Below are 25,188 nucleotides of genomic sequence, written 5' to 3'. Positions count from 1 at the left end.
TCAAAGAGGGACTATTTCTCTAAATACCCCGGACGGACCATGGGCTGACTCTAGTAACCTAAATTCCACCGTTATTTAAACGCACCCTATTGTCCATCCTTCTCTGCTGAAGCTTCCACATCGCAGTCAATAAGCGATTGCACTTTTCCATCTAACGCAATGATCTCTCCCAACTGTGTGCAAAGTGCTCTCAGGCTTGTGAGAAAGATCAATAAAAATCATAATACTATAGCTTCAACTCGCCAAGTAAGTAACGTTTCTGGATGGTAAAAAGCTTGGGTTTCCAAACACGTCGCCCGTGGAAGTCATTTACATTCAAGCGGAGTGCAGAGCGGAGAGGGAAGATCAATAAAAATGCAACGAGGCAGACAGAGAAATGTCATCACCTCGGGAAGAGGCAGCCCAGAAACCGTGGGCATCTGACAAGAGCACAAATGGAGCAGGCACGTGGGTTTTCTGTAGGGGCTACACCAAAAGGAAGGCACCAGCTTCGATTCAAAGATTTTTCTATACTTCTCGGTAGTAAAGAAGAAGGGGACTCCCATGGTCAAAACCAGCGATGGCCCAGAAAGCTGAGATCCAAGACTACAGTATTATTATAGTGTGCCACTTTTGACACACCGAGGTCTCTTCTTTCCCATCTGTAAAATGGGATCAGTGATGGATTTGTTCAGCCTGGAGAAGAGAAGGCTCCGGGGAGACCTTCAAGCCCCTTCCAGTCCCTCAAGGGGCTCCAGGAAAGCTGGGGAGGGACTCTTGATCAGGGAGGGGAGCCATAGGAGGAGGGGGAAGGGTTTCAAGCTGAAAAAGGGGAGATTTAGGTGAGATCTCGGGAGGAACTTCTTTGCTGTGAGGGTGGTGAGAGCCTGGCCCAGGTTGCCCAGAGAAGCTGTGGCTGCCCCATCCCTGGAGGGGTTCAAGGCCAGGTTGGAGGGGGCTTGGAGCAACCTGCTCTGGTGGGAGGTGTCCCTGCCCATGGCAGGGGGTTGGACTAGATGATCTTTAAGGTCTCTTCCACCCCAAACCATCCCATGATTCTAAATACACAGATGCAGAATATGCCCATCCTACGGCAAGGTCAGAAATTTAAACTTTCAGTATGCAACGCTGCATTTTTATTGAATATTTGCTGAGGTTTTCACTCTAATTTCTAACCCCCAGTCCCTGTGCACTGCACTCGAAGAGCAGAGCAGCCTCCAAGCCACCTTTAGGTCAGGTATCGACTAGTCCAGGGCTGGCTAAGTCACCGGTGGCCATAACATCCTTCCTCTGTGCCACATTCAAGCCCAGATATCCCAAATCCTCTGCTCCTTACACCCCTCCCTCCTTCCCTTCCAGGGCTTTCTTTGCAGTCAAACTGTGTTTTAAAAAGTCAGCACTAACGAGCAAAACTATAACATTAACCCCGAGTCAGAAAAGCTCTGCTCTGTACCAGAAACACAACTTCCAATCAATGTTCAATCCAGGAACAAAACCTTCTAGGATCGCACCGCCTGTAAAATACAATAAGCAAAGCCTTCTCCCTCTGACAGTCTATTTCAGGCCTCATTTGCTGCCAGTTTTATGAGATGTTAATCAACAATCAAAAATTTCCACATCTTTCACTGCAGGAACAGTGGTTTCTGCTCTCTAAATGACACCACTGGGTTACTACACGTCACACTCAATGAGCCCTCTCTGCCCGTTTCCATCCCCTTCCCATTTACTGTTTAAAAATACTTTAACATTTTGAAAACAATATTTTTGGGTTTTTTTTTTTTTTCATTTGAGAGGGAAGAGATGAGGATATTCAGTTGCCTGCCAACGAGCTGGGTCAGTACTGGAAAAAAAAAAAATAAAAAAAATCAGAGTGATGTATTTAGCTCTCTAAAAATTGGGCATCCATCAGGCCTCTTGCAGGGCTGTTCGTGGAGGACACTTTAAAGGGCAGGAGCAACCCCAGCAGCGAGAGGAGGGGAAATAAATACAATCCCCAGATCTATTAAGGCCAGAGAAATGGCGAGGGATTGAAGAATTTGAGAAACGAGGCACCTCCCATTGTCACAGCACAATGTGGTTCTTTCACATCTCGCCAGGAGCCGGTAAAGGGAGAAAACCGGCTTTGGGGGTTCCTGTGAGCAATTTAAGTCATTTGCTCCTAATTCCAAGGGTTCTACTTCTTCCCCTCAGCACCTGGAGCACATTTATCCATCCCTTGCTTCTTGGAATTAAAAATAGCCAGCCCGGATTAGTCGTAAAGTGAAAAAAAAAAAAAAAAAAAGAAAAAGTATTACGAGGAGAAATGTTTCTTTTTGAGAAGAGACGGAGGAGGAAGAGGAAAGGTCTAGGTTCAATGCGTTATCTAGAGCATGTAAGGAAATAATCACTGAAGCAAAAATGCAGGAGGGAGAGGATGGCTGCTGAAGACAGGAACAAGAAATGATTTTTCTTCTAAAAGTACTGGAGGGAAGAAGTCACCGTAACGCTCGTAGTGATCTTAATCAGGAGCCAAAACGAAGTTCTCACCGGTATTTACTCTCTGGGGCAAACATGACCAGATAAGCATACCATAAAAACGTTGCCGTGCAGTGACGCAGGCCACATTCAAGCCCCAAAATCCCACACCTGATGATTTACGATCCATCCCCTTCCACATCTCGGCTGCACCGACGGGGAACTTGCAGCTTTACCCAATTATACAGAATTTTTCACTCCTGGAATCAGCCCAGTCCCCAGAGACTTCTGGGTTGTATTTAGTGGTTTCGTTTTGGGTTTGTGGTTTTTTGTTTAAAGGTTGTTGGGTAGGGATTTTGTTTGTTTGTTTTCTAAATCTTGTATCTTCACAAGTTACTAGAGGTGAGCTTCTAAAACCTTCATCTTGAACACCACACGTCTTTGGTCTTAATATGATCGCCAGGATGGTTTGAAGATTCGAGCCTTGCCCAAACCAGTCTTAACCAAGATACCTACTCATGAGACACCATGTCTGCCCTCTAGATTATAGTTTACCTACAAACTTACCCAGAAAAACTTGCCCTGGAAGCTTCACCAGCCCCAATGCAGATTGAGCAATCAGAGCAGATTGACCCAGGAGAGAGAATGGTCAGGTCAGTTGACCCAAAGAAGGAGAAGCCGCAACAGGACGCTGCTGGAACAGAATTTAGGAAGCTGCTCCTATCTAAAGCAATTAATTTGTGGGGGGAAGTTGTCTACACCAACTCGCTGCACGTCTGTACAGCTCAAGACTTCACCCCCACAAACATTTCCCAGGTGAAAACCCCCACGTGGTGACAGGAGCTGATGGCACACAGCTCAAGGACTTGATCAAACCCAAGACCTTCAAATCCAGGTATAGAACTGTGGATTCACCAAATTCTCTGGGGTAGCTCCTCACAAAGCTTTAAAAAAGCACAAAGTTGAGACAACTCTTTCCCTGGAGCTCTACCTGAGGACATCATGTCTACCTGAGGCTTATCCTTAGAGAGGACCCATATTATGCAAGAAGCCTCTGCTTTTCTACCGAGGAAGGGTCACGTTGGTCCAAGTGACAGATTTTTCTGATGCCTTCTCCAGTCTAAGCTGAAATATTTCAGCAAACAAAACTCCATAATTTCCTGCACATCACAGCCTGGACATCTCTTATTCCCTCCTTGGAGGTCTTCAAGGCTAGGTTGGAGGGGGCTTGCAGCAACCTGGACTGGTGGGAGGTGTCCCTGCCCATGGCAGGAGGTTGGAACTGGATGATCTTTAAGGTCCCTTCCAACCCAAACCATTCTATGATCGTGCCAGGACCAGCTTAAGGATTTTGGAGACTCAGGAGTCCTAATTGAGAGATGAGTTGTAAATATCACAACCACAGGCAATAAGGCAGCTTTCAACTGTTGAAAGCCACAGCTCTAAAGATAGAGTGATGTACAGACAGGCTGCTGGGATTGTCCCAGATTTTACCAGCTTCTTTTTTAATATTAAAGAGGTGGAGGAGCAGCTCTGTAAACAGGGAAGCAAAACAAACACACACCAGATCTATGATCAGCGACACCACACTACCAAGAACCTCTGCCCTCACACAACATACTCAGGAGGTCCAACATCAAACTGATCATGCATGAGCAGACATTATTTTTCTATTTTTCAGAAGGAAAACAATCCATAAAATATTTTCTAAAATTATTTTGGACATGATCTGGGATTCAACTATGTTCTCTAAAACATCTGGAAGCCTTACACCTAGTTGATGGGTTGGAGAAGCTTCTCAACCATCAGGCCTAGGCCTTATCTTCCTGCTTCAAGATGATGCCACCTTACCACTCATTAGTTATAACGCGCAATTACAGGTCCAAAATGCCCAATATAAGTTAGGAAGAACGAGGCAGAAGGGATTTTCTTTTAAATCAGAATAAAAAGCCAGCCTTGCCATCCATGCATCTCACTGCTCTTATGTTGCCAGGTTCATTAGCTTAAATATATCTTCATTAATCTTCGTAAAACTGGTCAAGATTACGCCCAGCATCACTGTTGAATTTAACAGCTGCAGCAGCTGCCCAGGACTAACCATAAAATCCATTTTGTGGTTGCAACCAGGGTAGAAAGTGGCTCCTGTCCCAGCAGGGCAGCAGCAGCAAAAAAAAAATAATAAAAATATAAATTCCCCAAAACCAAAATAAAACCCACATACCCAACAACCACACGCTCACCGTCACGGCGATCAGGAAAATCCCTCGTGAAATGCAATGTGGGTCAGGATTTGGACAACCTTCAACAGTCCAGACCTCAGCAGTCTCCCTCTCCTTTTACGGTTGGGCTCTATGATCTTAAGGGTGTTCCCCCCCCCCCCCCAACCTAAATGATTTTATCATTCTCTGATTCCTCCTTGTCACAGGGAGGAAGTCCCACGGCTCCCAGCGGCAGGACCCTCCCAGCAAAGACCCAGCCGGCATCCGATGTAACCCAATTTAATCCTCCTGCACCTCTTCACCCACCTTTTATTCAGCTGGAAGCTATGGAGCTCTGGGCTCCTGGCCAACTGGCCGCATCTCCTCTCTCTCGCTCCCTCAGAGCTGCAGGTTACAGAAGACCACGGCATTTCTGCTTCTCTTATTAGGATAGTTAATGACCTAATTTAAACCACGTAGAGCGTACCCAGGAATCACCAGTTACAGGCACCTCAGATGAAGTTCACAATAAATCACAGAAATTCAGCTGTGAGCCCTTCTCGGGCACCTTTATATCAGCAATATTAATTTTACCAGGAGGACGGCGAATTCGCTCCCTCCCCTCTTTTTAAGCCACCGAAGAATCTTGATGTCTTGCTAACAGCCTCCTTTGAAAAAGCTCCTTTGAACCCATCTCCAGCTCCTTTGGAAGAGAGCTACATGAAGACATCTGGCTCGCAGACAGGCTAGACCTTGGTTTGTCTCGGTCCGCAGCAGGAAAAATACGGCAACCATAGATTTCGGTGGGAAATACCCCGTCAGCGGCTCCTTTAGCATCAGAGCACAGACTTCGCTGGAGATGGAAGGCCTCAATGCACGCCTTTCTTCCCAAAGGAAGAGCGCTGAAATGCTCTCTCCCAAGGGCATTAGCGTAACTCAAGGCCTTGGGATTAACATTAAAAAGTCATTTAGGCTTAAAAACCATCCCAGGTACCGGTGCACTGCCATCAGCGATTCAAACTCCAGCGCAGAGTTGGATTAATCCAAATTTTAGGCGGGGAATGTATCTCCTGAGCATATGTACAAACCCCCATGGGAGATGTCTGTGAAGGGTGATGCCGCTAGACCTCGAGTGTCCGCCCCCCCCCCTTACACCCTTCCTAAGCGAAGAGGGAGAAATATAGAGCCTCTCCCTTCTAAAAAAAAAAAAAATAAATAGAGAAAGCGTACGGCATGGAACAATACTCGGTAAGAGAAGGACGAGAGGCATTTATCAGCCGACGTAAGATCACATCTTGCAAGCACAAGCCAAGATCTTCACATCCACGAGCACCAAACACCAAGTACCATCAATCTCCTCTCCCCCCCCCACCAAAAAAAAAAAAAAGTCAGCAGCGAGACAGTTTGCAGCAGGCAGATGATGGAAGCGGGAGGGTGTTGGTTCCCCCGTAGCACCAAAGAAATCAGCTCGCGACGTCGCTGCCAACCAAGGCAACAGATTTTTTTTGCAGCAAGGTGCAATCACGCTGTTTTTAACGATCATGTGGTGTATTAACATTCAGCCGCAGCCACTGCCTGGGCAGACGCTCCGAGGAGGAGAACATCCAACCATCCATGGACGGCAACGGCACAGCCACCGACGCCAAGCCCGGCATCACATCTCGCTTACGACCGGTCCAGCTACACCCAGCCAGAATCACACCCCAGCCCAAGCCACCTGCTGCTTGCGGTACCCCAGAGCTCACACCAAGCTCCTCAATTTCATTGATTTTCTTTTAAAAAGCTTTTTTTTTTTTTTTTCCCCTCCTCCCCTTAAACCCACCCAGCTGCGTGTGCCAGGTGAGGTACTGGAGCACAGCAGCTGCGGGTTTATCTGTAGAGGTCACTCAAGGGTTGATTAAACTGCTATCGCCCAGGAAGGAAGAGAGCGGGGGGAGGTTGGGATGGGAAAGAAAAAATTAAATAAATAAAATATTCCCATCCTGCAGTTTTTGCTGCCGGAGAAATGCAGGTCTGGGGAAGCAGCAGAGCAGCGCAGAGAGGAAAAAAAAAAAAACCAACAAAAAACCCCCCAAAACCTCACCAACCCAACCAGCAGGTCGCCATCCACCACACATGTGAAATAAATAAACCCCCGTTCCAGCACAAACACGACTCGGCCATTTCTCCCCACTCCCAGGCCAGTGCATCCCCCCACCCCCACCCCACTGCAGCCCCCCCCCCAACCCCTGCAGTGGGATCTCCCCCACCCCAATCCCTGCCCGTACACCTTCTCCAGCGCATCCCTGCATCCACACCCACTCCCACGACACCCTCTGTGTCGTTGTCGTCGTCCCCCCCCCCCCCACTTACCCCCCCTTGGCCATGCCACACCTTACACCTCCGTAAAAATACCTCCCCTGGCTGCATCCCCCATGGCGGGGGGTGGGGATCCATCCCAATCCATAACCCCCCCCCGCAGAGCATCCACAGAAAGCAAGGGTGGGATCCAGCCCCCGCAAAGGGAGCAGGGAGACATGCAGCCACTCCATAAGCCCCCCCCTCCAAGGGGACAGAGGGGGATCCAGCCCCCCCACAGGGAGCAGAAGGGGATCCAGCCCCCCCATAATCACCCCCTCGGGGAGCAGAGGGGGATCCAGCCCCCCTACAGGGAGCAGGGGGGGAACCAACCCCTCCATAAGCCCCCTCAGGGGGAGCAGGGGGGGTGTCCAGCCCCTCCATAACCCCCCTTCCCCCCCCCCCCGAAAGGGGACCAAGCGGAGATTCAGCTCCTCCATAGGGAGCAGGGGGGGGATCCAGCCCCCATAGCCTTTACCAATGCCCCCCCCGCCCTGGAAATCAGGGTGGGGTTGGGATCCAGCCCACACCCCCTGCTTCATCTTCCCACTGCAACCGCAGGGAACCAGGTGGGAGCATCCAGCTCGCTCCCCCCCCCCCCGCAACACCATGCACCAAAAACAGACACCACCCCCTAATTAAACGTGTACGGCGAGAGAAGGGGGGACAAAACTCCCTCTCCCCAAAACCAGATACCCCCCCAAGGTGGGGCGGGGAGGGGGACAAACACCCCTCAGGGCACCCCAAAGATGGGGGGAACCCCCATAACCCCTATATAGTTATATATGGAAGGAGGGGGAGAGGGAAGACAACCCCCCCGGGGGGAATAAATGGGGACCAGACCCCCCCTCAGCGCCCCCGGGGGGACCGAGGTCCCCCCGGGGGCGCTGAGGGGGGGTCTGGTCCCCATAGACGAGAGGGAGCAGCCCCCCCCCCCTTAGGCCTCAGCCCCCCCGTAGGCCTCAGGCCCCCCCTCAGAGGCGCCCCCCCACCCCAAAACCCCACCCCGCGGTGCCGGTTCTCACCTTTCCGCCATCTTCCCGGCGGCCTCACCGCTGGTCGGCGGCGGCCCCGGTGCCGGTTCGGCCTCTCATGGCCCCGGCGAACCGATCGAGCCGCCGCCGTTTCCCGCCGCCGCTGCCGCCCCCCCTCCGGCTCCGACCCCGCGGCCGCCCCGCCGCTGACTGAGGCCGGCGCTCGCGCCGCTCAGCGTCCCGCCGTCACCAGCGACAACGGCGGCGCCGCCAATGGGGAGAGGCGGAGGGGGCGGAGCCAGGGGTGTGTGGGGGGGTGTGGGACACGCCCCCTCCCACCGCCTGCAGGCCACGCCTCCCCCTCCCGGGGAGAGCCGCGGGGGGCGATGGGAGTTGTAGTTCGGAGGGAAGGCGCGCGTGCGCGGGGGAGGCGGGAGCGTGCGCATGCGTGTGGGCGGGGCGGGCTGCGCGTGTGAGTACACGCGTGTGTACATACGTGTGGAGATAGGTGCAGACGTGATGATGTATGTACAGACATGGAGAGACACGTATATACATGGAGATATATGTACACACGTGCCGTCATACGTACATGCATGCGTGCATACATGTAGATGCATATGTAGACACGTGCAGATACACGTATGTACATGCATACATGTATGCAGATATATGTACGTACACGGTCACATATGTACATACCTGCATACACATGCAGAGATACGTGCATACATGCAGATATACGTGCATACATGCAGATATATGTACACACATGCAGATATATGTACATACATGCACATATACATGCAGATATATGTACACACAGAGATATACATACACGCAGATACACGTACATGCATGCATATATACATGTAGATATATGTACACACAGATATATGTACATACATGCATATATAAGTACATACATGCACACATACATGTAGATATATGTACACACATGCAGATATATGCACATGTATGCATATATACATACATGTACATATACAGGCAGATATATGTACATGGATGCAGATATACATACATGTGTATATACATGTAGAGATATGCACACGCATGCAGATATATGTTCATACGTGCATACACACACGCAGATACATGTATGCACATGCAGATACATGCATCATGCACATGCAGATATTTGTACAGAATCACAGAGTATCACAGGGTATGTGTGACGTGTCGCTTCTGCAGAGGGACAGCTGGGACGGTGCTCAGCAGTGGTCTCATGGGAAAGGCACCCACCCTGTCACCGGTAACCAACGCTGAAGATGAAGCAAGTCCAGAGGAGGCCACGGAGATGCTGGGAGGGCTGGAGCCCCTCTGCTGGGAGGACAGGCTGAGAGAGATGGGGGGGTTCAGCCTGGAGAAGAGAAGGCTCCGGGGAGACCTTGGAGCCCCTTCCAGTCCCTCAAGGGGCTCCAGGAGAGATGGAGAGGGACTCTGGATCAGGGAGGGGAGCCATAGGAGGAGGGGGAAGGGTTTTAAGCTGAAAAAGGGGAGATTTAGGTGAGATCTGGGGAGGAAATTCTTCTCCCTGAGGACGGTGAGAGCCTGGCCCAGGTTGCCCAGAGAAGCTGTGGCTGCCCCATCCCTGGAGGGGTTCAAGGCCAGGTTGGATGGGGCTTGGAGGAACCTGCTCTGGTGGAAGGTGCCACGTGGGCGGGAGGCATGGAAACCAGTGCCAGAGCACCAGCTCCCTGCGAGCTCACAGCCCTGGGACTGGGCTTTGGCCTCCGCTTGTCCCTTCCAGCCCTTGGTCTCCCTTCCCTCTGCGTGGTGCTTTCAAAGCCAATTACTCCGTCTTTTAAACCTTGTGACAAATTCTAGATGCCAACATCATCTCAGGCCCGAGAAATGCCCGCTGTCTCTGTTGCCGTGGAAACAGAAGAATATTATGTTTTAACATTTTTAAGCTAGATAAAGACTTGAAACGTCTCTCAAACCCTCAATGATTAAACAAGAGAAGCAATGAAAGGTCTTCCATCAAGGCAGGTTTCAAAAGCCACAGCAGCATCAACCCCCCCCCCTTAACAGCTCCACCCCAATTAGATTTATCCACAGCTCCTTGTCACACGCAGTGTCACAATATTCTGCATGGGGTGGGAGATGGGGGGGGGCTCTGGGATCAGCCAGGGGAAACGGTGTGGCCAGTAGGACTAGGGAAGTGATGGTCCCCCTGTACTCGGCTCTGGTGAGGCCCCACCTCGACTACTGCAGCCAGTTTTGAGCCCCTCACTACAAAAAAGACGTTGAGGGGCTGGAGAGTGTCCAGAGAAGGGCAATGGAGCTGGTGAGGGGCCTGAAGCACAAGGAGAAGGGTCTGGAGAACTTCTGAGGAGCAGCTGGGGTTATTTAGGCTGAGAGAAAGAGGCGGAGAGAAGACCTTCTCGCTCTCTACAACTCCCTGAAAGGAGGATGTAGCCAGGGGGTTGGTCTCTTCTCCCAAGGAACAGGCGATGGGACAAGAGGAAACAGCCTCAAGTTGCACCAGGGGAGGCTTAGGATGGATATTAGGAAAAGTTTTTTTACACTGAAAGGGTTATTAAACGCTGGAAGAAGCTGCCCAGGGCAGTGGTGGAGTCACCATCCCTGGAGGGATTTAAAAGCCGGGTAGATGTGGTGCTCAGAGATATGGTTTAGTGATGGTTTTGGTCAGTGTTGGGTTGATGGTTGGATTTGATGGTCTGAAAGGTCCCTTCTAACCTCAGCAATTCTATGATTCTATGATTCTATAAAGCTGTGGCCATGCCCTTGAAGGCCAGCACAGGGACAGCTTTCACAGAATCACAGAATGGCTGGGATTGGAAGGGATCTCTGGAGATCACCTATTCCAACCCCCCTGCCAAAGCAGGTCCACCTAGAGCATGTTGGACAGGAACGTGTCCAGGTGGGTATCAACACCGTTGGAGTCACAAACATGGTGTCACAGCACTGTCTGGGCTGCTACGAGGACAGTTAACTCCATGCCAGCCAGACCAGTGCAGTAAGACTTGGCAGTAGACTTTGTGGGAAGACTATTATCAGCCACTCTCCACGTTGATGGAACCTATGACCCATCTTATTAATCACCACAACAAAGCTTCAGCTGTTAACTCTCCAACAGTGGGCCTGGTCGATGACCCCCATCACAAGGAGAGCAAAGCTCAAAAGAAGAAAAGCCACACGCTTTTTCTACAGCTGGGGATCCAGCACATATTTTGGGGGCTTCTTTGGGGGCTGCAGCTTAGAATTTGCCCTTTGTGGGTGACATCATAGAACGGTTTGGGTTGGAAGAGACCTTTAAAGGCCGTCTAGTCCCAACCCCCTGCCATGGGCAGGGACACCTCCCACTAGACCAGGTTGCTCAGAGCTCCCCCCACCCAACCCAGAGAGGCTTTGAAGTCTATATCTTTGGGGATACTCCAAAGCTGTATGGACATGGTCCTGACCTGTAGGTGGCCCTGCTTGAGCAGAAGGGTCAAAGCAGATGATCTCCAGAGGTTCCTTCCAACCTCAACCATCCCATGCTACTGTGAAACCAGGTGAGGAGGACTGTAAGATGGTTCTTTTGGGGATGATGACTGTAGCTGGCAGGTAAGTGAGGAAGTAGAGGTTGAGGTCATCAGTGCATGGGTTGAGGTGAGGGGAGCAAGAGAGCTCTTGCGAAGGAGAAAGCCAGGGTCTGGAAAGGCTTGACCTGACACGCCTGTAGGCAAAAGTGCAGAGAGCCTGTGAAGTAAGCAGGAGGAGCAAGAGTTCCGTGCCAGGTCACAAACTATGACATCACAGGACAACCTGAGGCTGGTGGGATGGCTCGTGTGACTGGAGTGCTACCATGGACGGATACGGGCCCTGCAGGACAGACACGCAGCAGCCTGACAGAGCAACTCATCTGTTTGGAGATGTTCACTGGGGCAGGTGAGTTGCTGGCTGGTGTGTGATCTTCCTAAACACAGCTTGTGTGGACGTTTTGAGGTTTGCTCCACAGTGCTGGGGCCCTTGGTCTTACTCTCCTGGCTGAGCATCCTTGTGGCCGTGGGGTTTCCTTCACACCCTTGTTCCTGGTGCATGGAGTTGCCTTTAGAGATGAAGGTCTTGGCTACGGGTGGTATCCACTAGGAGGGCTTCAAGTCTGCCTCTCTGGAGCTTTCTGCATGAGACAGCGAGCAGAAGAACATGTTGGGTTTCCTCTAAGGATTCCCTTGCTGCCTGTTGCAAGATCTTCACCCTTGGAGAAAGGTGGTGGGAGGCCTAAAGGCTGGTGCAGATGAATAGCTGTGGAGTGGGAGCATGGTTGGATGAGGGATGTGATGCTTTCTGCAGCCCCTTCCTTGCCTTTGCCTCTGCAGAGCACAGGGGAGATGCCTTGGGCAGTGACGGCCCTCGTGGGGCGGTGTCCTTCAAGGTTGTGGAATGTCAGTGTCCTTCAATTGTCAGTGTCCTTCAAGGTTATGGAATGGGGACACAGAGGAGGCCAATGCTGAACCCCTGTTAGGAAATCACATATTGTTCCTCCTCCTTCCTTCACCCCTTCTTTTCCTCCTTCCTTTCCCCCTTCGCTTCCTCCTTCCCTACTCCTTCCTTCTCTCCTTCCCTTTCTCCTTCCTTCTCTCCTTCCCTTTCTCCTTCCTTCTCTCCTTCCCTTTCTCCTTTACTTTCCTTATTCCCTTTCTTCTTCCTTTCCTCATTTCTTTCCTCCTTTTTTTTTTTTTCTTTATATTTTCCATATTCCAGCTTTCCTTTCTGCTTCACTGCGACTAATTCTCGTTAGGACTGGAGTGGTGCTAGGGAAGAGAGTTGGTTAAGAGCGTGGCGAAAAGGGAAGGTGGCATCAGAGGCGTGTCCAGATGAGCAGTACTGAACCCAAGCCTTTGTTTGGGCAAGCGAAGCACTTGTGTCATCTGCTGCAAGGAAAAAATACGCGAATCTAAGTTGTTTCTTAAAAACTTCCCAGAAGAGATCTTCTTGGCACCTTGGGGCACTCATCAACAGCTGACTCCAACAATTCCTGTGTTTTGTATTATGGTGGAATTGCTCTGCCAGGCTTGAGAGAGGCTGAGCACTGGACCATTGGGCAACCCCACGCTGGGCTTTGTGCGGGGGGGAGGTTGGAAAAGCCTTGGGAGAAGAAAGGAACTGGAGGCGTCTCAGGCTGGGATGCAGGAGAACTTTATTGAGGGGAAAAGAGTGCAAAGGCAGGAGAACCAAGTGGAATGGAGCTGGTCTGAAGGGGAGGTGAGAAAACCATCATCTGTGGTCCCTTGTATGCAGCAGATCTTGCCAGAAGCACTGAGATCATCCTGCCCGTATGGGGGAGTACCCACTAGAGGTCCCCGGTGAGCCATGACTTGTGAGAAGGTGTTTTTACCGGAGACAAGTGGACATGAGAAGGGGTGATGAAAAGAAGAAAGTGGGAGAAGAGGAGGAGGTACACGGGACATGTGTTTCCAGGCAGCCTGGGCTGGCCCCTTCCCTGCTTCGTTGCCTGGTGTCTTGAGAGGAGAAGCTCTCGAAAACTAGGAAGGGACCTGATCTGTATCCTCCATCCATGCCATGGCTTCCAGGGTGTCTTGGTTGGTGGTGAGTGCCCTTAGCAGATGTTGCAGCCTCTTCCCCCGTAGGAGCCGCACAGGCCTCCCAAGCCGTAGCCGTAGCCAAAGCCAAATCCACCGGAGGAGACGGGCACTCCCTGGGCGCTGAGTTCGTTGCCCACGGCAGCCGATGCGGAGGATCCGACGAAGGTGCTCTGGGGGTGGGAGGTGAGGATGGGTCCTGGCAGGGTGACCTGCACGGTTGGAGGCTGGATGACGACGCGGGAGGCCTCACACTGCCTGACACAGGGCTCGTTGCAGCTGTTGGCCAGCGGGGTGGGTCCGCAGGGGCGGCAGAGGTCGTAGCAGGCCATGTGTGTGGTGTGGAGGGTCCCTGGAAGAGAGGGTGTTGAGGAAGCGGAGGGGGCAGAGGGTGGTGGAGGAGAGGGTGCAGGTGGGTGAGGAGAAGGCGGGTGATGGGGTTGAGGCTCACCTTGTTGAGGGTGGAGGAGAAGGCGTCGGGAGAAGTGTGTGAGGGAGAGAGGCGCTGGGCCGGCTTTTATGCTGGTCCCCGAGGGGCAGGACAGGCTTTGCGCATGACAGAATTATTCAAGAAGCAGCTGTTTCATGCCACATCCTGGCAAGTCATGAGGTGGGGTGTGTTTTTGTTACCACAACACTCCCTTTTCATGTCCTCCTCTTGAGGAGGTGTCCACTTGTCCCTGGCGGCAGCTTTTTAGTGCCAATATTAGAGGCTAAAATTTTGAACTTGTCATTTTTCAAGGCATTTGGCAGATGCAGCCAAAGCATAGGAGAGGTGGGGTTTCTTCGGCGAGTTCACCCTGTGGCACTGGTGTGGTGTGGTTTGTGGGTGCGTTGTGAAGAGAGGCCCCCATTTCCTCACAGCCCTGGCAGGCTGCTCTGGGCTTTGATGGTGTGACAGGCATGACGTGTTGCCCCTTCCATTCCCTCCCTGCTTTGCTGAAAGGTCTCAAAGCCTTTAGGTCTTTAGGCTTGACCTGTCCTTTGGGTGTGTTCTGTTGGTGTCTCGGTGCCCCTCTTTCCTTTAAGATTGTAATTTGGAGAAATGCCTGTCAGTCCGACCTTGGTGCTGTGACAGGTTATAGAGGAGATCATCTTGAGTGCCATCACACGGCACGTACAGGACAACCAGGTGCTCAGGCCCAGTCAGCATGGCTTTATGAAGGGCAGGTCCTGCCTGACTGACCTGATCTCCTTCCATGACACGGGGACCCGCTTAGTGGATGGTTGAGGGAAAGGCTGTGGATGTCCTTAACCTGGACTTCAGGAAAGCTTTTGACACCATTTCCCACATCATTCTCCTGGAGAAACTGGCTGAACTTGGCTCTGATTGGTGTACTCTTCAGTGGTAAATAACTGTCTGGATGTCCAGGCCCATAGAGTTGTGGTGAATGGAGTTAAATCCAGTTTGTTGCAGATCACGAGTGGTGTTCCCCGGGGCCGAATACTGGGCCCAGTTGTGTTTCATATCTTTATCAATGATTTGGACAAGGGGATCAAGTGCACCCTCAATCAGTTTGCAGAGGACACCAAGGATCGTGGGTGTGTTGATCTGCTTGAGGGTAAGATGGCTGTCCAGAGTGATGTGGACAGGCTGGATCAATGGGCCGAGGCCAATGTTATGAGGTTCAAAACAGCTCAGTGCCAGGTTCTGCACTTGGGTCACAACAACCCCATGAATGCTCCGTGCTGGGGGAGACTGGATGGAAAGCTGTCCAGGGATGTGGTTGAATCACCATCTCTGGAGATATGTAGAAAGGAGTAGTCCTTCCTTTAGAGACTCAGTGTAGTGGTGGACTCGTTAGTGACAGGTTAAGGGTTGGACTGGATCTTAAGTGTCTTTCCCAACCTCAAGTATTCTGTGAGTTTACGAAGGCCATGGACTTAGTGGAGCAAGGTGAGTGGAGGGCAGCCAAGATGCTAAAGGTATTGAAGCATCCTTCCTCTGAGGAGAAGCTGAGAGAGCTGGGAGGTTTTTGAGCCAGGAGGGAGGGCTGTGCACAGGAGATGTCCTGAAGGTCTCTAAATCCTGGATGGGAGGTTTAATGGTTTAACCCCATCTGGCAAGTAGGGCCACGCAGCCCCTCACTCACTCCTCTTGTGGCAGGAGAGAGAGGTGTTGGAGACTCCATGGTTAGAGATACTGAAAAGCTGTCTGGACATCATTGTGGAGAGCCTGCTTGAACTGACCCTGCTTGAGCAGTCTGGGTTGACGTACATGATCTCCAGATGTTCCTTATGGCGTCAATGATTCTGCTTGCTGTGATTCTGCCTGCTGTGCTGGCCAGGGCATCCTGCTGGGGAAGAGAGTTGGTGAAATGTGTGCTGCCCTGGGGAGCTTGTGTCAGAGGCTTGGGTAGAAATGCATTAGCATGTGGAAGCCTTTGGGCAAGTGAAGGGCTTGTGTCAGGTTCTGCAACCCCCCCCATGCTGCTCTGTGCTGCTGTTGCTGGGGTCATAGTTCCTAAGAGAGGTCTCGTGGCCCTCTTCCACCCACCTTGATGGGCTCTATAGCCCTGGTTTTGTGTTGGGTGAGGTTGAAAGGGCCTTGTGAGAAGAAAGAAAGTGGAGGCATCTGGGGCTGGGATGCAGGAGAACTTTATTGAGGAACAAAACCAGTGCAAATGGAGAAGAACCAGGTGGAAGCAATCTAGTCTGAGGTGCCAGTGGGATGAATATCAGCTGATGTCCCTTGTGTGAGATAGATCTTGCTAGAGAATGAAGGTCTTTCTGCCCCTCAGTGAGAGCAGCACACTGGAGGTCATCTGTGGGCCTTGGCTTGAGAGAAAGTGTTTAGAGCACAGAGTAGTAGACAGAGCAGAAAGAGTGATACAAAGAAGGAGGTGGGAGAAGAGGAGGAGGAGGTCCCTGGGCCATGTGTTCAGGCAGCTCGGGCTGGCCCTTCCTTGCTTCCTCGTTTGGAGCCTTGGGATGAGGAGCCATGGACAGCAGGTCTGTGTGGTAGGAGGGACCCAGAGGCATCCCCCATCCTTGCCCTTGATTCAGCGGTGTCAGGGGTGGTGTCAGGGTGCTGGTGCTGGCCATTAGCAGATGTTGCAGCCTCTTCCCCCGTAGGAGCCGCACAGGCCTCCCAAGCCGTAGCCGTAGCCAAAGCCAAATCCGCCGGAGGAGACAGGCACTCCCTGGGCGCTGAGTTCGTTGCCCACGGCAGCCGATGCGGAGGATCCGATGAAGGTGCTCTGGGGGTGGGAGGTGAGGATGGGTCCTGGCAGGGTGACCTGCACAGCGGGAGGCTGGATGACGACGCGGGAGGCCTCACACTGCCTGACACAGGGCTCGTTGCAGCTGTTGGCCAGCGGGGTGGGTCCGCAGGGGCGGCAGAGGTCGTAGCAGGCCATGTGTGTGGTGTGGAGGGTCCCTGGAAGAGAGGGTGTTGAGGAAGCGGAGGGGGCAGAGGGTGGTGGAGGAGAGGGTGCAGGTGGGTGAGGAGAAGGCGGGTGATGGGGTTGAGGCTCACCTTGTTGAGGGTGGAGGCGAAGGCGTCGGGAGAAGTGTGTGAGGGAGAGAGGCGCTGGGCCGGCTTTTATGCTGGTCCCCGAGGGGCGGGACAGGCTTTGCGCATGACAGAATTATTCAACAAGCAGCTCTTTCACGCCACAGCCTGGTGAGTAATGAGGTCAAGTGCGTTTTTCTTCTAACACTTCCCCAGTTTCTTGTCATCCTTTTGAGGACGTGTCCACTTGGGCTTGTCGGCAGCTTTCAAGGGACTGTAGGTCTTTTGGGTTATTTGCATGGATGCTGTGTCAGGGCATTGTGCAGACACGACCAAAGCGAAGGAGAGCTGTGGTGTCATCAACATCTTCAGTGCAGTCATTCCGTGGCACTGGTGCCGTGTGGTTTGTGGCTACGTTGTGAAGAGGGGACCTCATTTCCTCCCAGCCCTGTCAGGCTGCTGTGGGCTTTGATGGTTTGACTGGCATGTTATGCTGCCCCTTCCATTGTATTTGCTCCTTCCCTGCCTTGATCCCACCTCACTGAGCCTGTCTTTAGACCTGGCTTTTCCAGTTGTGTTTGTTCTGTTGTCGTCTCGGTGCCCCTCTCTCTTGTTGAGGTTGTAACTGGGAGAAATGCCTGTCAGGCTGAGCTTGGTGCTGGGGAAGGTTATGGAGCAGATCATCTTGACGGAGTGCCATCACACGGCACGTACAGGACAACCAGGTGGTCATTCTCCAACAGCGTTCTCATGGAGAAACTGCCTTCTCGTGGGTCTGGCGGGTGTACTCTTCACTGCCTAAAAAACTCTCTGCATGGCCATGCCCATGGATTTGTGGTGAATGGAGTTAAATCCAGTGTGTGGCCGGTCACGAGTGGTGTTTGCCAGTGCTGAGTTTTGGGGCCGGTTCTGTTTAACATCTTTATCATTGATGTGGATGTGGGAATAGAGTGTGCCCTCAGTAAGTTTGCAGAGGACACCAAGGTTGGTTGGTGTGTTGATCTGCTTGAGGGTAAGATGTCTCTGCAGAGGGATCTGGACAGGCTGGATCGATGGGCCGATGCCAGTGGTGTGAGGTTTAAGGTGGCTCAGTACCAGGTCCTCCACTGGGGTTTACAACAACCCCCTGTAACTCTCCAGTCTTGGGAAAGACTGTCTGGAAAGCTGCACAGTGGAAAAGGGTCTGGAGGTAGTGTTCGACTGACAGCTGCATATGAGCCAGCAGTGTGCCCAGGTAGCCAAGGAGGCCAGTTGCATCCTGGCTCATATCAGAAGGAGTGAGTCCAGCAGGAGTAGGGAAGAGATGGTCCCCCTGTAGTGGGCAGTGGTGAGGCCCCACCTGGAATTCTGTGTTCAGTTTTGGGCCCCTGACTACAAGAAAGACATTGAGGTGCTGGAGCGTGTCCAGAGAAGGGCACGGAAGCTGGTGAGGGGTGTGGAGCACGAGCCTTATGAGGAGCGGTGGAGGGAACTGGGGTTGTTTAGCGTGGAGAAAAAGAAAGCTGATGGGAGAAGTTATTGCTCTCTTCATCTTCCTTAAAGTAGGTTTTAGCGAGGTGGGTATCGGAGTCTTTTGACAGGTGTCAAGTGATAGGATGAGAGAAAACGGCCCCAATTTGAACCAGGGGAAAATTAGGTTGGATCTTAGGAAAAATGTCTTCACCGAAAGGGTTGTCAAGCCCTGGCAGAGGCTGCCCGGGGAAGTGGTTGAGTCACCGTCCCTGGAGGTATGTAGAAGAGAGTAGACTTGGCACGAAGGGACTCGATTTAGCAGTGCCCTTAGTAGTGTTAAGCTAAGGTTTGGACTCAATGATCTTAAGTCTCTTTTCCAACCTCAACGATTCTGTGATTTTTCGAAGGCCGTGGACGTAGTGGAGTGAGTGAAAGCAGGGCCACCAAGATGGTGAAGGGATTGAGCATCCTTCCTCTGAGGAGAATTCAAGAGAGCTGGGAGTTTTTTCAGGCAGGAGGCCGTGCAGGGAGACATCATCAATGTCTCCTAATCCTGGATGGGAGGTGTCATGATTCAACACCAGCCAGTAATTTGGTCCATGCTGCTGCTCGCTTACTACCCCCACGGTGAGCTTGTGAAGAGAATCAGAAGAGTAAAAGTGAAAGAATTCGTGCCTTGAGATAAAGACAGGAAGCGAAGCAAAAGCTGCACGCTCAAGGAAAGCCACACAAGGAATTGCTTGACCTCTTCCCAATGGCAGGCAGGTGTTCAGCCACCTCCAGGAAAGCAGGGTTCCATCCCACATGATGGTTTCTTGGGAAGACAAATGTCATAACGCCAAACGTCACCCCCTTCTTTCTTCCCTTCAGCTTTATATCGTGAGCATGATGTCATACGGCATGGATTATCCCTTTGGTCAGCTGGGGTCAGCTGTCCCAGTCATGTTTTCTCCCAACTTTTTGTGCCTTGCCAGCCTACTTTCTGGTGGGGCGGTGTGAGGATGAGAAAAGACCTTGAGTGCTCAGCAAAAGCAGAACCATTGGTGGGCTGTCAACAGCATTGTCATCCCAAATCCAAAACACAGCACTGCAGCAGCTGTGAGTAAGAAAGTCAACTCCATCCCAGCTGAAACCATGGCAGGAGGGAAGGAGGAGAGGGGAGTCAGAGTCTTCTTCTCATGGGTGCCCAAGGCCAGGGCAAAGGGGGATGGAGAAAGCTGAAAAGACGTGCCATTTCCTTGGAAGAGAAGGCAACCATTTTTCAGTGTGAGGGTGGTCAAAGAGTGGAACAGGTTGTGCAGAGAGGTGTTGGAGACTCCATCCTTGGAGATACTGAAAACCTGATTGGGCGTGGTTATGGAGAGACTGCTGTTCTGAGCCCCTCCATGAGAAGAAAGAAATTCAAGGCATCTAAGGTTTGGCTGCAGGAGAAGTTTATTGAGAGAAAAGAGAGTAAAGGCAGTAATGCCAAGTGGAAGGGAGCCAGTGTGAGTGTCAAGTGGGGTGAAAATGAGCCCTCGTGTGAGAGAGATGTTGCCAGAGCGTTGAGGTTTTCGTGGCCCGCAGTGGGAGCTGACCAGTGGAGGTCCTTGGTGGTCTTTGTCTTGTCAGGAAGTGGTTGCAGTGGAGAGTAGTGACCACAGGAGAAGGGTCGATGCAAAGAAGGAGGTTGGAGAAGAGGAGGAGGTCAACGGCCTGTGTTTCCGGACAGCATGGGTGGGCTGGCCCCTTCCATGCTTCCTTGCTTGTTGCCTTGAGAGGAGCAGCCATGGACAACGAACCATGTGCCAGAAAAGCCTGGAGGTGCCTCATCAATCCATGCCGTGGATTCTATGGTGCAAGTGGTTGGTCTCATGGGTTGTGGCCGGTGGCCTTAGCAGATGTTGCAGCCTCTTCCACCGTAGGAGCCGCACAGGCCTCCCAAGCCGTAGCCGTAGCCAAATCCACCGGAGGAGACGGGCACTCCCTGGGCGCTGAGTTCGTTGCCCACGGCAGCCGATGCGGAGGATCCGACGAAGGTGCTCTGGGGGTGGGAGGTGAGGATGGGTCCTGGCAGGGTGACCACCACGGTGGAAGGCTGGATGACGACGCGGGAGGCCTCACACTGCCTGACACAGGGCTCGTTGCAGCTGTTGGCCAGCGGGGTGGGTCCGCAGGGGCGGCAGATGTCGTAGCAGGCCATGTGTGTGGTGTGGAGGGTCCCTGGAAGAGAGGGTGTTGAGGAAGCGGAGGGGGCAGAGGGTGGTGGAGGAGGAGAGGGTGCAGGTGGGTGAGGAGAAGGCGGGTGATGGGGTTGAGGCTCACCTTGTTGAGGGTGGAGGAGAAGGCGTCGGGAGAAGTGTGTGAGGGGGAGAGGCGCTGGGCCGGCTTTTATGCTGGTCCCCGAGGGGCGGGACAGGCTTTGCGCATGTCAGCGTTTTTTAGCAAGTACCTCTTGGTTGCCACTTCCTGGTGAGTAATGAGGTTAAGTGTGTTTTCCTTCCCAAATGCTGCCTCTTCATGTCATCCTTCTAAGGCCGTGTCCACTTGGCCCTGGTGTTCGCTTTTAAATGCCAGTCTTAGAGGCCAAAGGCTTGATGTTTATGGTATGTGTCAGGGCATGCAGAAGATGTGACCAAAGCACCAGAGTCACCGCACATGTGGTCCCATGTCCCCTTCCCCCTCTCTGCCAGGACCCTGGGGAACCCATGCATTGTGCCCAGGTCATCTCTCCCGTTGCTGCAGAGTCTTCAGCTGAATCAACTTGGGGTCCTGGTTGCATGGTGCCCATTCCACCTACATCAGTCCCCATGCCAACACCTCACTTTTCTATGGGTTCCCCAACTGATCGCTTGGGTGGGTTCCCCAGGTCACCATCCTCTCTTCACTGCAGTGTCCCACATTGAGTACACTCAAGGGATCTCAAGACCAACATCCTCCTTGCTGCAAGGTCCCCAGACCACATGTGCAAGGGACCCCAAGCCACGATCCCTTTGCTCTGAGGTCACACAGAAAGGCCCCTCTGTGAGGTCACCACCATCCTCACTGTGGGGTCCCTGAGGTACAGCATGGGGCACTGAGGACCAGATGCAGGAACATGCATGTGGTCCTGCTTTGCTGCGAAGAAGGTGCTTTGTGGTGGGTTTCCCTTGCCTGGATGCCAGGTACCCACCAAGATCCCACCACTATCGCTCTCTTTCCTTAGCTGGCCAGGAGGAGAAAAATTCAATGAAATGATGAGAAGCCATGATGAGAAGCTCAACATGAGCAGGCAGTGTGCACTGGCAGCCCAGAGAGCCAACCGTGTCCTGGGCTGCATCAGGAGAAGTGTGGCCAGCAGGTCTCGCGAGGTGATTCTGCCCCTCTACTCTGCGCTCGTGAGACCCCTCCTGGAGTACTGTGTCCAGCTTTGGAGTCCTCAACACAGAAAGGACATGGACCTGTTGGAACGGGTCCAGCGGAGGGCCACGAGGATGATCAGAGGGATGGAGCACCTCTCCTATGAAGACAGACTGAGAGAGCTGGGGTTGTTCAGCCTGGAGAAGAGAAGGCTCCGGGGAGACCTTATAACAGCCTATCAATACCTGAAGGGAGCCTACAGAAGAGCTGAAGAGGGACTCTTTGTCAGGAAGAGTGGTGACAGGACAAGGGGCAATGGTTTTAAATTGGAAGAGAAGAGATTTAGATTAGATATAAGGAAGAAATTCTTTACAGTGAGGGTGGTGAGGCACTGGAACAGGTTGCCCAGGGAAGTTGTGGATGCCCCATCCCTGGAAGTGTTCAAGGCCAGGCTGGATGGGGCTTTAAGCAACCTGCTCTAGTGGAGGTGTCCCTGCCCAGGGCAGGGGGGTTGGAACTGGATGATCTTTAAGGTCCTTTCCAACTCTAGCCATTCTATGATTCTATGAAATCCTCCTGAGTTGAGATAAGGACAGAGAGATCATCCACCAATTATTGTCACAGGCAAACCAGAGTTGACTCAGGGAAATTAATTTAATTTATGGCCAATGAAACACCACAGTAGGATAACGAGAAATACTCCCACATTCTCTACCCCCTCTCACAGCGTGGCAGAGGGGGACAAGGAATGGGGGTTGTGATCAGTTCGTTGCATGTTCTCTCTACCCCTCCTTACTACCTCACACTCCTCTCCTGTTTTTCTGTGGGGTCCCACTCAAGGGAGAAAGTTCTCCACAAAATTCTCCAACATGGACCCTTCCCATGTGCTGTACTTCTTCACAAACTGTTCCAGCATAGGTCCTTCCTATGGGACACAGGCCATCAGGAACAGACTTCTCCAGTGTGGGTCCCCTGGGAAGTCGCAGGCCCTTCCAAGAGACCTGCTCCCGTATGGGCTCCTCTCCATGGGGTCAGAGCCTCCTTTGGGCATCCACCTGCTCCACGAAGGGGTCCTCCATGAGCTGCAGGGAAGTATCTTTTTCACTGTGGACCGCCGTAGGCTGCAAATGTACAGGTCATTTACAGCTGGGAGCTTTGAGGCCATACTTCCCCAAGCCTGTACCTTTCATGCGGTTGTGGTGACAAAAGCGCAGGACCTGGCACTAAACCGTCTGGAACTCCAGACCATTGGCAGTGGCCCATCCAGCCAGCCCGTCCAGATCCCTCTGCAGAGCCTTTCTACCCTCAAGCAGACCAACACACCCACCAACCTTGGCCTCCTCTCCAAACTTACCGAGGGCGCAATCGATCCCCACATCCAGATCCTTGAGAAAGAAACTGAAGAGAACTGCTCCCAGTACTCAGCCCTGGGGAACACCACTTGTGACCGGCCACCAGCTGGACGTAACTCCATTCACCACAATTCTTTGGGCCCGGCCATCCAGACAGTTTTTAGCCACTGCAGAGTATGGCTGTCAGAGCCATGAGCAGGCAGTTTCTCCAGGAGAATGATGTGGGAAACGGTGTCAAGGGCTTTACTAAAGTCCAGGTTACAACATCCACAGCCTTTCCCTCAACCATCCTCTAAGCGGGTCTCCTTGTCAAAAAGCAGATTAGGTTGGTCAGGCAGGACCCACCCTTCCTAAAGGCAGGCTGACTGGGCCTGACCTCCTGGTTCTCTGGTACGTGCCATGTGATGGCACTCAAGATGATCTTCTCCATAACCTTTCCCAGCACCAAGGTCAGACTGACACACATTTCGCCCAGTTACAACCTTACAAGAAAGAGGAGCACCAAGATGGCAACAAAACACACCCAAAGGACAGGTCATGCCTAAATACAGACTTCGAGACCTTTCAGCAAAGCAGGGAGGGAGAAAATGTGATGGAAGGAGCACCATCTCATGACCGTCATACCATCAAAGTCCAGACCAGTCTGCCAGGGCTGCGAGCAAATGAGGCCCCTTCTTTACAACGCACCCACAAACCACACCACACCAGTGCCATGGGATGACCTCACTGATGACACCCCACCTCTCCTATGCTTTGGCTGCATCTGCCAAATGCCCTGACACGGCATCCATGCAAATACTCCAAAATACCTACAGTCCCTTGAAAGCTGCCGACAAGCCCAAGTGGACACGTCCTCAAAAGGATGACAAGAAATTAGAGAATTCTTGGAAGGAAAACACACCCCACCTCATATACTCACCAGGTTGTGGTACGAAAGAGCTGCTTCATGAAAAACGCTGACATGCGCAAAGCCTGTCCCGCCCCTCGGGGACCAGCATAAAAGCCGGCCCAGCGCCTCTCTCCCTCACACACTTCTCCCGACGCCTTCGCCTCCACCCTCAACAAGGTGAGCCTCAACCCCATCACCCGCCTTCTCCTCATCCACCTGCACCCTCTCCTCCACCACCCTCTGCCCCCTCCGCTTCCTCAACACTCTCTCTTCCAGGGACCCTCCACACCACACACATGGCCTGCTACGACCTCTGCCGCCCCTGCGGACCCACCCCGCTGGCCAACAGCTGCAACGAGCCCTGTGTCAGGCAGTGTGAGGCCTCCCGCGTCGTCATCCAGCCTCCCGCTGTGCAGGTCACCCTGCCAGGACCCATCCTTACCTCCCACCCCCAGAGCACCTTCGTCGGATCCTCCGCATCGGCTGCCGTGGGCAACGAACTCAGCGCCCAGGGAGTGCCCGTCTCCTCCGGTGGATTTGGCTACGGCTACGGCTTGGGAGGCCTGGGCTACGGCTTGGGAGGCCTGTGCGGCTCCTACGGCGGAAGAGGCTGTAACATCTGCTAAGGGCACTGGCCACAGCCCCTGACACCAACCACCTACATAATGGAATCCACGGCATGGATTGACGACACACCTCCAGGCTTTTCTGGCACATGGGTTCCCTGTCCATGGCTCCTTCTCTCAAGGCACCAAGCAAGGAAGCACGGAAGGGGACCTGCCCAGGCTTCCTGGAAACACGGACCATGGACTTCCTCTGCTTCTCCTACCTCCTTCTTTGCATCGACCCTTCTCCTGTGGTCACTACTCTCCACTGCAACCACTTCCTGACAAGCCAAAGACCACCAGGGACCTCCAGTGTTCAGCTCCCACTGAGGGGCAGGAAAACCTCAACGCTCTGGCAACATCTATCTCATACGAGGGCTCTTGCTCACCCTACCTGCAACTCAAACAGGATCCCTTCCACTTGGCATTCCTGCCTTAACACTCTTTGCTCTCAATAAAGTCCTCCTGCATCCAAACCTTAGACGCTTTCAATTTCTTTTTTCTCAAGGGGGGGGCGCAAAACAGAAGCCTCTCCTTAACCACCTCCAGTCAGGTTTTCAGTATCTCCAAGCATGGAGTCTCCAACACCTCTCTGCACAACCA

The 25,188-nt window shown here is 52.6% G+C and overlaps 1 protein-coding gene across 1 annotated transcript in view; it reads right to left on the bottom strand.

The window, feature by feature from the left end:
* The window catches only part of ARHGAP39 (Rho GTPase activating protein 39), a 133,886-nt gene extending 128,824 nt beyond the window's left edge, over nt 1-5,062 (bottom strand). Inside the window, exon 1 of the mRNA XM_074145411.1 lies at nt 4,959-5,062. Coding sequence (XP_074001512.1) covers nt 4,959-5,062 — 104 coding nt within the window. The remainder of the gene's footprint in view (nt 1-4,958) is intronic.
* Nucleotides 5,063-25,188: the final 20,126 nt, after the last annotated feature.

This window comes from Numenius arquata, chromosome 3 (genome assembly GCF_964106895.1).
Source record: "Numenius arquata chromosome 3, bNumArq3.hap1.1, whole genome shotgun sequence".
NCBI classification, from domain to species: Eukaryota; Metazoa; Chordata; class Aves; order Charadriiformes; family Scolopacidae; genus Numenius; species Numenius arquata.
Note: the sequence above shows the minus strand (reverse complement) of the source record. Positions and strands in the feature narration are given on the sequence as shown.